The 13,734-nt window shown below is 57.7% G+C and overlaps 1 protein-coding gene across 12 annotated transcripts in view; it reads left to right on the forward strand.

The window, feature by feature from the left end:
- The window catches only part of PLEKHG3 (pleckstrin homology and RhoGEF domain containing G3), a 40,529-nt gene that overhangs the window by 23,493 nt on the left and 3,302 nt on the right, over nucleotides 1–13,734 (forward strand). For 2 of the 12 annotated variants that reach the window (XM_081047701.1, XM_081047693.1), the window contains exons 2-18: nucleotides 789–1,169; nucleotides 2,267–2,364; nucleotides 3,593–3,662; nucleotides 3,982–4,028; nucleotides 4,137–4,287; nucleotides 4,361–4,492; nucleotides 4,719–4,901; nucleotides 5,041–5,133; nucleotides 5,380–5,466; nucleotides 5,729–5,762; nucleotides 6,092–6,190; nucleotides 8,255–8,344; nucleotides 8,744–8,782; nucleotides 9,132–9,154; nucleotides 9,661–9,981; nucleotides 10,463–10,576; nucleotides 12,243–13,641. In XM_081047701.1, the coding sequence (XP_080903827.1) occupies nucleotides 828–1,169; nucleotides 2,267–2,364; nucleotides 3,593–3,662; nucleotides 3,982–4,028; nucleotides 4,137–4,287; nucleotides 4,361–4,492; nucleotides 4,719–4,901; nucleotides 5,041–5,133; nucleotides 5,380–5,466; nucleotides 5,729–5,762; nucleotides 6,092–6,190; nucleotides 8,255–8,344; nucleotides 8,744–8,782; nucleotides 9,132–9,154; nucleotides 9,661–9,981; nucleotides 10,463–10,576; nucleotides 12,243–13,641 (3,322 nt within the window). In that variant the 5' untranslated portion in view covers nucleotides 789–827. The remainder of the gene's footprint in view (nucleotides 1–788; nucleotides 1,170–2,266; nucleotides 2,365–3,592; nucleotides 3,663–3,981; nucleotides 4,029–4,136; nucleotides 4,288–4,360; nucleotides 4,493–4,718; nucleotides 4,902–5,040; nucleotides 5,134–5,379; nucleotides 5,467–5,728; nucleotides 5,763–6,091; nucleotides 6,191–8,254; nucleotides 8,345–8,743; nucleotides 8,783–9,131; nucleotides 9,155–9,660; nucleotides 9,982–10,462; nucleotides 10,577–12,242; nucleotides 13,642–13,734) is intronic. The other 10 variants (XM_081047698.1, XM_081047697.1, XM_081047704.1 and 7 more) reach the window with 10 other exon arrangements.

Raw genomic sequence — 13,734 nt, forward strand, 5'->3', positions numbered from 1 at the left:
CGACAGCTCATTTACTTCATTCTAGTTGCGGAGGGCGCAGCTCGCTGGCCCATGTGGGAATCGAACTGGCAGCCCCATTGCCCAGAGCTCGCGTTCCAACTGAGCCACCCGTCCTCCCCAGCACTTGTGCCTTTTGACAACTACCATTATCATCACTGTTTTGATGGTTTATGGAGCCCTTGCCCTGTGCCAGGCACCAACCTCAGAGCTGAGCGTGCAGCATGTCGCTGCGTCCTGGAGGACACAGCTCTGGGGCAGATAGTGAGCAGCTCAGGCTCTGAGAGGCCAGTGACTTGGGATTGCATCAGAAGGCACCCCGACTTGGGCTCCGACAGAGATGTCCTCCTTGCTTTTCTGGGGCCTCAGGTTTCTGAGCCCTTATTGCCCGGTATGTGGTCCAGCTCTCTTCCACCCTGGGAAAGATGAAGGTGGAGCCTTTGAACCAGGAAGGACGGTTGCTTGGGCGTCCTTGTAGGTGCTCCTAGGGTCTGAGGGAGGGGACTTCGTGGGCATGCAGAGTTGTTTCTTTAAAATGGTGGTGAAATACACATAAGATAAAATTGATGTTTTAACCAGTTTTAAGTGTATGATTCAGTGGCATTAATTCCACTCACATTGTTGTGCATTTGTCACTACCAGTCCATCCGCAGAACTTACCTTGTAAAACCGAAACTGCACACATTAAACAGTAACTCCCCGTGCTCCTCCCCCACCTTGCCCCTGGCTGCCACCCTTTTACTTTCTCTTTCTGTGAGGACTCAGTTTGACCCTTTGTTGCTCCTGTCCAGAATCTCGCCGCAGTGCTCCCGCCAGGCAGCGATGCCAGGATGCCCGTCTCTGCCTCCCTCCGCCAGGACGGCAGCCAGGAGCGGCCGGTGAGCCTGACCTCCACCGCGTCCTCGTCGGGCTCCTCCCGTGACAGCCGAGGTGCCATGGAGGAGCCCAGTGGCCCAGAGGCCTTCGCTGAAAACGGGGCAGCAGGCTCCTCGCGCGGCCGGCACCCCCCCAACAACAACAACTCCAGGCTGAACAAGAAGGGACCCTTATCCCCATTCAACAGCCGGGCGGCAGCGGCGCCGGCGCACAAGCTCAGTTACCTGGGCCGCGTGGTGCGGGAAATCGTGGAAACCGAGCGCATGTACGTGCAGGATCTGCGCAGCATCGTGGAGGTGAGTGAGGCCTGGAGGGCGCCTGCTCATGTCCTCTCCGGGCTGGCCTGGCCGTGGTGGCCCATTTCGCTCCCATGAACCTACTTCCACATCAGAAGGGCAGTTCTCCATGGCACCTTTATTTCAGAAGGTGCCTTCCCGTGGAGCAGTGGGGACGCCCGGCTCCCGTCCTGGGGAAGCCGCAGACTGCTCACGGTACCGCATGACTCTGGGTCCGATCATTCTCTCCGGCCTCAGAACTTCCTGCAGATTCCTGGGGAGTAGGCCCCTTGACACGGGGTCGGGGGGACTCCTGTGCTCAGTGGGGACTGAAGGAGGTGAAGAAACTGGACCCTGGCAGTCTGTCCCCAGATCCTTGCTATGTTGTTTCCTAGCCATGGGGTCTCGGGCAGGTGAGTAACTCCCTGAACCTCAGGTGCCTCATTGTAAAGTGAGATGCACCTGCCTGGAAGGGCCACGGAGACGAAGCCTGCCCACTGTGCGGGGGACACGGGAGAAGGTGGCTGCGTGGGGGTCACCGAGGAAGCTGCCCGCTGCAGAGGGAGGTGTGTCGTTTTCCAGGGCGGCTCTAACAAATACCACAAACTGGGGGTCTTAAGATGCAGAAATGCAGTCTGTCTCGGTGCAGGAGGCCAAGATGTTGGCAAGGTTGGTTCCTGCTGGAGGCTCGGAGGGAGAATGTGTTCCAGGCCTCTCCCCCAGCGGCTGGTGGCTGCCGGCCACCCTTGGTGTTCCTTGGCCTGGAGCTGCATCGCCCCATCGCTGCCCCCATCTTCACATGGCCTCCTTCTCTGTGTCCCTCTGTGACCTCGTCTCTAATAAGAACACCAGTCATTGGATTTAGAGCCCACCCTAAATCCAGTATGGTTTCATCTCTAGATCCTAAACTAGTTACATCTGCAAAGACCCATTTCCAAATCAGGTCACATTCTGAGGTGTCAAGTGCATATTATTTTGGGGGAACTAGCCAACCCAGTGTGCTAGGTGATGTCTGTGAAATCGCGTCACAGCTGTAAAATGCAGTACCCAAATGAGGTGTGGCTGGGGGACAGGATCGGGCCAGGAGGGGCTGGGCTCTGACGCCTGTCTCCGTGCAGGATTACCTTTTGAAGATCATTGACACACCTGGGCTGCTGAAGCCAGAACAAGTCAGCGCTCTCTTTGGGAACATAGAAAACATCTACGCACTGAACAGGTATGGAGTAGGCCTGGCATGCACCATGTTCCACCTGTGAGCCCCATCTTGGGGCCTAGGGAGGAACCCTGGGGGTCTTTGGCCTCGTGGACTAGGACTTTTGGGCCCAGGCTGGATCTCTGAGGGTGGGGAAGGGTGGTCCATCCCTGTACAAAGGTATGGTTAGCTCTCTGAAGGAGAGAAGACGTGTGGGACCATGTGCTCTGGGGCCGATGTGCTTCCTGACAGACAGGGAGATCGTCTGAGGCCATGTGCATGTTGGGTCCAGCCTGGGCCAGCACTGCCACCCCCGACCCCCAGGGAACTGCTGGACCCTTGCACACGATGCTCTTGCCTCTGTCCCTTTATGGCCCCTTTGTCCCTTTCATCTTTGTCCCCCACTCGCACATCTCTTAATTTCTTCTCCATCTCCCTGCTGACCTCATGGAAGTCAGGACTCCTGGAGGAGATCTGACCTGTTAGGAGAATGCACAGGCCAGGCCAGATGGGCTGGGGGAAGCTAAGCAAGGCCTGGCGAGGCGCTGCTTCAGGGTGGAGGGGCTCCTTGTGGATCTGGCGTGTGCCACTTGGGCCTGATCAGGGAAAGGGCACTGATCAGGAGGAACAGAGCTTGAGGGGGTAGTGTGGATAGTTTGGGAGGAACCTTACCCCAGACTCCTTAAGATGGGCAGAGGGACTTCCTGCTGTGCGAGCTGGAGAAGTCTAGGAGGGAGAGCTGGACTGGGTGGTGGGAGGTTGGGAAAAGAGAGGGAGCTGAGGGGGAGGAAGCAAGGGGAGCACCATTTCTAGGGTATCCTATAGCACCCCAGTAAGAACAAGCGGTGCTGGGACTCTGTCTTTCCTTTTCCCACATCCTTCTGAACTGGGGCCTTGGTTCTTTTTCAAGTCCCCTCTCTTTCTTCTTCCTCCTTTAATCTCTGCTTTTGTGTTTCACTCCTTCTGCCTGCAGAGGAGCTGTGTCCCCTCCCGAGGTGGGTACTGGTGTCCCCTCCCTCTCTTGCTTGCTGAGCACGTGGGTCTCCTCCCCATCTTTGCAGTGCTGCTGGATGCTTTCTGTGGTGGCTGCCCTAGGCAGGGCTCGCTTTGAGGGTAGAAGCCCCGACTCTTTGGCGTGACACCAGGGCTGATTGTGTATCTGGGCACGAGGAGGTGGGCGGGGGCATGGTGTGTGGGTAGCTGTGGAGGCTGCCAGCGGTCCCAGGTCTGATCACCACTCTCCCTCACCCAGCCAGTTACTCAGAGACCTGGATAGCTGTAATAGTGACCCCGTGGCTGTGGCCAGCTGCTTTGTGGAAAGGGTAAGAAGGGCGAGGTCCTTGCCTTGTCCAGCTTTGCTGGGGGCTCAGTGGGATAGGAACTCCCACCTTCAGGGGACACCTGAGCCCTGGGGGCTCCTCTCCAGGGGAAGTGCTGGGTACCCTGTCGGGAATGGGACAGGTATTCTGGGGTGCTGGGTAGATGGCAAGTCCTAGACAGATGGATACAAAGATGGATCTGCAGACACGGGGAAACGGGGGCAGAGTTGCTTTGGGGACTGGGGGCATGCCTTTGGTTTTCACCTGGGTTTGCAGTCAAATGGGAATCTCCCTGAAATCACTATTTTTGGTGTACCCTTAGAGCCAAGAGTTTGATATCTACACCCAGTATTGCAACAACTACCCCAAGTGAGTAACTGGGGTGGCGATGGGAGGCAGAGCCATTTGGTGAGTCTGGAGCACCCCGCCTCCCATGTAGACTTTCCCAGGTGGTGACAGCCCCTTCCCTACTCCCAGCTCTGTGGCTGCTCTGACGGAGTGCATGCGGGACCAGCAGCAGGCCAAGTTCTTACGGGACCGGCAGGAGCTGCTGCAGCACTCGCTGCCCTTGGGCTCCTACCTGCTGAAGCCAGTCCAGCGCATCCTGAAGTACCACCTGCTGCTCCAGGTAACCTGGGTACATGGGGGCTGGGGCGGGGCGGGGCCTTGGAGCCTGGTCTAAGCCCCTGTCTCCCACGCAGGAAATTGCCAAGCATTTCGATGAGGAAGAGGACGGCTTCGAGGTAGTGGAGGACGCCATCGACACCATGACCTGCGTGGCCTGGTACATCAACGACATGAAGAGAAGGCATGAGCACGCAGTGCGACTCCAGGTACCCTGGGGCTGGGGGCTGTAGGGTATGCAGGGGCGATGCAGGGCTCGGGAGAGGGCATGTAGCCGCCCTACAGGGGTGAGCTGAGGGGTGCTGTCCTGCGGGGAGGGCGCCTCTTGGGGGACTCGGTGGTGGCTGCATCTCTGGGAGCCTCCTGAGGTCTTGTGCGGTCCCCAGGATGGTCACGAGCAGCCTGACCCTGGGGGTTGGGGCTTCTGTGCTGCAGGAGATTCAGTCGCTGCTCATCAACTGGAAGGGGCCGGACCTGACCATCTACGGGGAGCTGGTCCTGGAGGGCACGTTCCGTGTGCACCGTGTGCGCAGTGAGAAGACGTTCTTCCTCTTTGACAAAGCGCTGCTCATCACCAAGAAGCGGGGCGACCACTTTGTCTACAAGGGTCACATCCCGGTAACCAGGCCGCAGCCTGCCCTCCTTGTCCTCTTCCTCCGGCCCCGGGGCGGTGTGGACGCAGCTCCATCCTTTTGCGGTTACTCTCCCCGCTGCCCCTTCCCTCACTGTGCTTGACGGCCCTCTCCGTCTGTCCCAGTGCTCCTCCCTGATGCTGATCGAAAGCACCCGAGACTCCCTGTGCTTCACCGTCACCCACTACAAGCACAGCAAACAGCAGTACAGCATCCAGGTGAGAGCGGATGGGGCCACTCGGGCGGGGCCAGCCCTGCGCCGCTGCTGGCTTAGCTGCTGAGCCTCGGGGTCTCCCTCTGAAGGCGGGGGGCACTGGGCACCTCTCAGGCGGGGTAACTGCACAGAGGCCCCAGCAGGCGCCCTCTTTGCACCCCCACCCCGCTCGGCAAAAGCAAGGCTCATGCCGCATGGCTTTAGGCCCGTGGTAACCCCTTTTCCTTTTCCCTCCCTTGGGTCCTCCCAGGCCAAAACAGTGGAGGAGAAACGAAACTGGACTCACCATATCAAGAGGCTCATCCTGGAGAACCACCACACCACCATCCCCCAGAAGGTTGGTTCCGGGGGCACCCCCACCCCCAGCTCCTGATGGGGTACAGGGAGAGATGGTGTCCTTCAGAGCCAGCTGTGGGGGATCTACCAGGGCCTCACCTTCTGGACGTTGGCTCCACTGGACAGTGGGGGTCAGTTCAGCAGATGCCACAGGCCTCAGCACAGCACTGTGGGGTGTCCCGGAGCAGCAAGAGCGACTCCGTGGGCTGAGGGAAGCATGGCATGTGGCAAGATAGTAACTGGTGGGTTTCCTTCCCTTCCAGGCCAAGGAAGCCATCTTGGAAATGGATTCCTATTGTAAGTGGACACTTTCTGCCTGCTTTGTCCCGAATTGTGAACTGCTCTAGGTCAGGCTACATCCTGGGGAAGCTTGCTTGACACTTATATTCCGGGGAGCAAGGAGGATGGGGCAGCTCCTTTTGTCAAGGCCTGGGGGTCTGCTGTCAGACCAGGGCCACTGACCCAGGCACTCTTGGTGCCTGATGCTCCCAAGTGGAAGAGAAAGGAGCTTGGGACGTTTCTGGCCCCTGGAGTTGGAGTGGGCAGTGGAGGTGTGGTTGGGTGTGGGCAGCGTCTAGGCCAAGGCTGAAGTATCCCAAAGGCCTGATTGTCTCTCCTGGGTGCAGATCCCAATCGGTACCGCTACAGCCCAGAGCGCCTGAAGAAGGCGTGGCCCTCCCAGGACGAGGTGTCCACCCACGTACACCAGGGCCGCCGGCAATCTGGTAAGGGAAGGGCTGCGTGGGCAGAGAGGCCAGCTGGGGGACTGTTTGCAGCAGCATTTGGGGCTGGCTGTCAAATGCTAGGAAAGAGCAGGATGGGCGTGTGTGGGACATCTTCTCTGCATGTAGGTACCTCTGGGCCCTTCTTGCCCACCAGGCTTGGGCAGCCCACCTTTTCCAAGGCCCTCGGAATGCTTGTTCACTCAGGCCTGGGTGCCTCTTCTTAGCTCCCCTGCAACTGAAACCTCCCTCTTTCACCACTTGGAATACTGGGAGTCAGCCAGGAGTAACGTTCGGACATCATGCATGGGCCCCAGCCCAGCTGTGGAACAGCAGAGGCAGGACGTGGGGAAAACAAGTTAGCCTTCAAGTGGCACCAAACCCAGACAGGAAATATTTGCTTTGGGTCTCAGGGAAAAGTTCCCATTTTCCTCTCCTGGGTTTTCTTCCGTGACAGGGCTTGCTGCTATGTACTTGGAGTTATTGGAGTGAATCACCTATTGAAAAAGAGAAGACCTTGCTTTTATGCTTAGCTCTCGTGGTGATGGGAGTCTGTTTTCCACATCTGTTTTTACTCTGCCCTTCAGTCTGAGGCCCAGGGATAGATTCGGCTTCAGCTTGGTATCTGCCAAACGTATTCATGAGGTGGCAGTTGGGGTGACAAGTGTCTTAGAGACCCCTGGAGAGAAAGATTCTGGGGTGACTTGGATCTCTGCAGTGCGTCAGGTGTCGATTGGCCATGACCCACAGGTTGATGTATAGGCTTTGGTATTCTAGAACATGTCTAGAAAGACTTTGTGGTTTTATTTTGTTTGGTATTGCTCCCAGTGGATCTTGAACCCTAGGCAAACTTGTCACGGTTGAAAAATTTCATGGTGCTATATGTCAAAGCCCCAGATTGGCGGTGTTACTAACTAAGTCTCTGGCCCTCGCAGTTTCCTTCCGTTTTCTTCAATAATTCCTTTCCTGTCCCTCTAGCATTCCCCTTTAACCTGCCATGGCTTTAAATCGGAAGCTTCTGGCACACGGACGTGTTCAGTAAGGGATGGCAGTAGCGGTGATAGTAAGAGTAATATTACATGTCATCCCTCAGTACCCAAACTGTAGCTATCAAGGCGCTCAGGAAATGAGCTGTTTCAGAGCTTACGTTTCCACATGGCTGAGGTTTTAGTCTGGAAACTTTAAAAGAGTTGGGTTTGCTTACATGCTTGTTTTTGTGTTTTAGTTTTAACCATTATGAAAGAGACATCTTTCTAAAACATGCTTCATACCCTTGACCCTTTAAAATAGAGGACGATGCTGACCACTTTTGAACTTGGCACTTTTCTGGAGTCAGAACAATGGCATCACTGTGGTGTTTGAACTGCTAGATTCTCCAGGGCCCCCAGGATGGGGGGCGGGGTTGCCATAGAGACAGCGGGCATTTGAGGTGTTGTGTCCGTCTTCACACTGAAGAGTGTTCGTTCTCATCGGTCTTAGCATGCTTGCCTGCAGTATCCCGTCTTCCCCCTTCTGCCTGTTGGAAATCAGTTGATCAGACTTGTGAGAAGTGTGTGTGGAAGCAGGCCAGGAAGTTGCCCAGAGGGAGGACGGGTTAGTCCTCTGCCTGGGGGCCTTTCCTGCTTCCTATTTCCAGAGGGTTGAGATGGGCAGATAACTTCACTGTATGGATACATAGGATGCTATTGTCATTTGTCACTTGTTTTAAAATGAGAGTGGAGTGTTTTATATTTCTCACTTTAAAAACAATTAGATGTTTCCTTACATTGTCCAGATTGTGTGTGTGCATCTCAGCAGAAAAAAAGTTCTTCGCTCTTACCCCCCTGCCCAGGAAATAGCTACGAGACCTCAGGAGACTTTCCTTCGGCTCCAGGTCTATAGTGGGTCTCCCACTTAGCGCCAGTTAGGCAAGAACAGTATGGGCCAAGGCCAAGGCTTGAGAGAGAGGTCCCTTGACACGTGTCCTCTTATCCCTGCCTGCCTGTCTCAGGTCTGTCCCCAGAAAGACTGGGGTACAAGGTGGTGACACCATCAACCTAATGGATGTGTTTTGTATCTTGTTCCCAGAGCCTGGTCAGCCCCCGTACAGCCGGGCAACACTCCCCAGCAGGCAGCGAGGCTTCCTGGTGCCAGGCCTTAAGGGCCGTAGAAAGTCCGGTGCGACCTCTGCTTTCCAGCTGGGGTGCTGTGGGGGGCTTGGCCTGGGCTGATGGGCTCATTGCGGAGAGTGTGGGGCTTGAGGTGGAGCCAGGGACCTCCAGAGATGAGGCTAGTTGGTCTGAAGGGGGCAGCGATGGGCTATGGCTCCACAATGGAGGGCTGTGGGCGAGATGCGCTGATGCGGGGATTGTGGGCAGTCCTGCTCCTGGGCGCTGATGGGAGTGGCCCTGGCCCTGCTTCCCGATGGGTACGTGTGGGGGCAGCCTCCTTCAACCCCTGGGGCTGTAGGGAGCCAAGCCCAAGTGGACTTTGAGCTGGCGATGGACTGGAGTAGGAACAGGGCTAGGCACAGCTGCTCCCAGGCCTCACTGGCTGCCCGTTTGCTTTCCTCCTCAGAGCCAACCAGACACCTGCTCAGGCAACTCAGCGAGAAAGGTGCGTATGAGGGCTGGACAGCCACTCCCACCGAGCGTTAGGGCAGGGGCAGAAAGGTGACCCACGGGTGGGGTGTCCAGGACAGTTTAGAGGGCACTCTGTCTCTGTTCCTCCCGGGAAGTGGGCCTCACCCCTTGCTGTCCAGGGAGGAGGCTGGTGCTTTTCCCGCCACACACACTCCTTTCATCCTGTCCTTGAGGAACAGCAGGAACAAGTGACGTGCACAGATGTGCACTGCTCTGCACCCGCCAGGCTCCTGGTCTGTTCAGTCTTCCCCAGGGGCCCCCAGGCCTTTGTCCTGCTAACCTGCCCTCTCTTCCTCTCCCCTCCACCCATGTGCTGGTGGCAGCAGCCAGAGCAGCAGGAATGAAGGTAAGTCTAGTGGGCCAAGGCGACCGGATGGGCAGAGGTGGGTGGGACTGCCCAGCCTAGCCCCCAGCCCCTTCAGCTCTCATTGTCTTTATTCATTCACCAAATACTTTTCAAGCACCTCCTATGCACCAGGCTCTGTCATGAGGGTCACAGAGGCTGTGGCCCTCACCATGGGGACCCTTCTTTCTATACCCTTTTCTTGGACCAGCGCCCTGGTGGTGGCCTGCCCAACCTGGATCCTCTTTCATTTTCCCGCCTCCGGAGCAGGCAGGACTTTCTGGGGCTTAAGTTCCCGACTAGGCCCTAGTCCTGCCTTGCTTTCCTGGGTCCCAGCTTCCCCTTTGAGAACCAACCCCCACTCCACCATCCTCACTGGGCCCCATGGAGACGAGGGGCTGGCATCTAGATGTGGCTTTCTGTGTAAAGCCCCCTGACCCCCAACCACTGGCAGGAGGAGGGGCGGTTGCCCAGAGGCTGGTCACGAGGGGGTCTTGTGCTCTGAATAGCATGCGGGCAGTGCTGGCACTCTCTTGGACTTTGGGCAACCCCCCCGTACTCGGGGCCTGCAACTGGAGGCTGAAGGGGCTGCCCGGGAGCAGGAGGAGGAGGAGGAGGAAGAGCAGGCCTTTCAGGTCTCTCTGGAGGACCTGGCAGGGCATGAAGGCGGCGAGAAGGGGTCTGGGCTGGAGCCCCCAGGCTCAGAGGAAGAGGAGGAGGAGAGCCTGGCAGTGGCGGAGCAGGTAGCCGACTTTGCCAGCTCCCTGCTGGCCGCCCTCCACTGCTGGCACTATCGGGCCAACGCTTTACTTTTCTCCCGGGGCGCTATGGTGAGGTGTCTCTTTGATTTCCCCTCCTCCTTGCATGTTCCCTGGCATGTGCATGTCCATCTGAGGTGCCCCCTCCACCCTCCCCACCCCTCTGTCCTTGTTCCTTTCCTCCTGACATCAGCACTTCTTAACCCCTCACTCACGGTCATGCCCTGGTGAGCCCCTGGCATGCGCTGTCCCAGTACTGGGTGCTAACCAGTGTGCTGCCCAATGAGCATGACTAATGGGGGGGTGCAGCGGAGAGGGGGACAAGCCAGCACAGAGCGGGCTGGGAGGGTCAGGGGCTGGGCTGCTCTGAGGCCGCGTGCCTGGCAGGGATTTCTGCATCCCTAGGCCTGGCGCTCAGATTGACTCTGGCCTGGCTCAGGTCCAGCGCTGGCTCTCAGCAAAGCCCAGCCCCCTTAGGGCTCAGCAGGTGCCACCTGCGTTGGGATGCAGGGATGTCAGCTCCCAGGAGCTGACAACTGCCCTTTGCTCGCAGGGGAAGGGGCGCAGGGAGTCTGAAGGCCCCACGAGCTGCAGGAGGCACAGCAGCCGGTCTCCAACCAGTGCCGAGAAGCGCATGAGTCTTGAGTCCGTCTCTTCCCTGCCAGAGGTAAGTGGCCAGCAGGCGGAAGGGGCCTCGTGCAGCGGTGCCTGGAGCCCAGGTCTCCCGGTCTGCAGGCTGGCCTTTCAGACCATCCCTCTGGGCCCATGGAGAGAAGGATTGCCCACCCCCGAGGACTCTCACCCCTTTAGGAAAGCTAGTCTGGCCTATGGGCGTGTGGCTTGGTGAGCAGACAGCCCCTTTCTATGAATTAGAAAAAGGTTCCCCTTCCTTTGGGCAGATTAATCTCTTGCCAAAAGGCATAGTTAGCAGAAGTGACCAGATTTTAGGTCCCCTCTGTTAGGCCCTGCCCCTGTCAGCATCCCAGATATTTCAGTCCCACCTGTTCCTACCTGGGCAAAGGGGTAGCGGAGTGATGTCTTGTGGACATTTCCTATGTGTCTGCTGTTTATTTCCTCCATCTGTTCTCTGTGACAGCTCTACCCGGGGGGGTCTCAGAGAGGTTGAGTGACGTGCCTCACATTGGGTAGCTTCTGAGGGGCAGAGCTGAGATCAGACTTGGGTCTGTGACTCAGAAGCTCACGGTCGTCTTCCTGACATACACGCTGTCTGTGGGTTGTCTGGACGTGCTTTCCCAGTGTTACAAGAAGCAGTTCATGAGGCCTAGAGCCCAGGGTGGACCTCACGGCCAGGATACGACAGAAGCCTGGAGGACAGTGGATAAGAGTCTAGAGTGGTGCTGTCCAGTGATAATAGGATGTGAGCCACATGTGTCATTTTAAATTGTCCAGTAACCACGTGAAAAAATTATTTAACCCAGTATATTCAAACTCGTATTTCAACATATAATCCATATAAAAAACTACTAATGAGATGTTTTGTACTTTTTTTTCTGTATGACATTTTTGCCGTATGGTGTATATTTTACCCATACTGCTGTTGTCAGTTTGGACTAGCCACACTTCCGGTGGCTCCGGTGCCCGGGAGCCGCGCGTGGCTTGGTGGCCCCTCAGTGGGACAGTGCAGGCCTAGAGCATGGGTCCTGCTGTGCAGATTTTGGAATAGAACAAAGGGAATCAGGTCTGATTCCTCACAATGTAGTGTTTGCTTATCTTCTTCCTAAAGACCTCTCTGGAAAGATGCCTATACTGGCCAGGTTTGTGGTTCAAATGACCTTCAAGGTGGTCAAGAGGGCGTTCTCAAACCTGCTTCCTTCCTTGCCCGTCTGCTGGGCACATGCAGAGTCGTGCACGGGGCCATATTTCTTGGTCACATCTGACAGGATTCCCGCATGGGGTCCTGAGCCCCATGGGAGGCCCTGGTCCCGCAGGGAAGTTGGAGTGAACCCCCCCCCCCCCCAATGTTGGAAGCCTCTAGGGCTTTTGGGAGCTGCTTTACCATTGGGCAGGGAGTGCTGGTGCCATGGCTCAACCCTGGGTTGTATGTCCCCACCTGCCCCTGTAGCTCCTAGGTAGGCTGCCACAGAGGGTGCCACCACTCTTCCCCATCTGTGTTCCTAGACTTTTCCTTGAGTTTAAGGACATGGGCCCAGCACCCCAGCTGCAGGGTCAGGAAAGGACAGCATCACGTCCTTCTCCCTGAAGACCTCTTCCCCCTTCAGTCCTAAAACGCAGCCCCCTCTCACTGGGCTTTGAGGAGGCCATGCTGTCCCCTCATCCCCCGGGTCTCATACGTGTTATCCATGCTGTCCCAGGTTGAGCCAGACCCTGAGCCTGGGACAGAGCCCGAGGTGTTTGCTGCCGTGGAAGGTCCCAGCACTGAGGAGCTGCCCTCAGACACAGAGTCTCCAGAAGTCCTGGAAACTCAGCTTGCCGCCCAGCAAGAGCTGCTGGGGCTGGACCACCCGAGTGACGTGCTGGACTTCGCGGTGGCTGAGAGCACCGAGGACATTAAAGCCCTGAGCAGTGAGGAGGAGGAAGAGGAGGAAATGGGGGCTGCCCAGGAGCCCGAGAGCCTCCTGCCGCCCTCTGTGCTGGACCAGGCCAGCGTCATTGCTGAGCGGTTTGTCAGCAGCTTCTCTCGGCGGAGCAGCCTGGCCCTGGAGGATGGCAAGTCCCCTGGCTTCGGGACCCCCAGGCTGGCCAGCCGGAGCAGCAGCGTGCTCAGCCTGGAGGGCAGTGAGAAGGGCCCGGCCCAGTGTGGCAACTCCACAGACTCCTGCAGCTCTCAGCTCGCCCCAGAAGAGGACCTCCGTGTGGGGATAGCCACAGAGAGTGGCCCTTCTGTCAACGGGACGGAGCACCCAGGCCCAGGCTGCCCAGGGGAGCCCGACAGTTCTTCCTGCAAGAAGAAGGAATCGATGCTTTCTACCCAAGACCGGCTATTGTTGGACAAAATCAAGAGCTACTACGAAAATGCAGAGCACCACGATGCTGGCTTCAGCATCCGGCGCCGGGAGAGCCTCTCCTACATCCCCAAAGGCCTGGTGAGAAACTCGGTCTCCAGGTTCAACAGCCTCCCCAGGCCAGACCCGGAGCCAGTGGCTCCACTAGGGCACAAGAGACAGGTGGGCTCCCGGCCAGCGTCATGGGCCCTGTTTGACCTCCCAGGACCAGGTCAGGTGGGTACTGGGGACCCAGCTCCTGTCACAGATTCTGAGTTCCGCCCATCTTCGGAAATTGTGAAGATCTGGGAGGGGATGGAGGCTTCCAGGGGGAGCCCTCGGAAGGGGCCAGGCCAAGGTCAGGCCAATGGCTTTGACCTGCACGAGCCACTCTTCATCCTGGAGGGGCACGAGCTGGGGGCCATCACCGAGGAGTCGGCCACTGCCTCGCCAGAGAGCACCTCCCCCACTGAGAGGCCCAGTGCAGCCCACCTGGCCCAGGAGCTGAAGGAGCTGGTGAAGGAGCTGAGCAGTGGCTCCCAGGGAGAGTTGCTGGCTCCGCTGCACCCCCGTATTGTGCAGCTCTCCCACATGATGGACAGCCATGTGAGCGAGCGAGTCAAGAATAAGGTGTACCAGCTGGCCCGCCAGTATAGCCTCCGGATCAAGAGCAAGGCGGTTGCAGCCAGACCCCCACTGCAGTGGGAAAAGGCAGCTCCCACCGTTCCCCGCCTGCAGGAGGAGGCTGGTGCACAGCCGGGTGGCAAAGGTACGGCAGGGGTGGGGAGTGGGCCCCTCCTGCAGGTCTGGGGCAGAAGAGCCTTTTAGGAGCCACTTGGCTTCTGGGGGAAAGGGACCCCTA

Source organism: Rhinolophus hipposideros (genome assembly GCF_964194185.1).
Source record: "Rhinolophus hipposideros genome assembly, chromosome: 5".
In the NCBI taxonomy this organism is placed as follows: Eukaryota; Metazoa; Chordata; class Mammalia; order Chiroptera; family Rhinolophidae; genus Rhinolophus; species Rhinolophus hipposideros.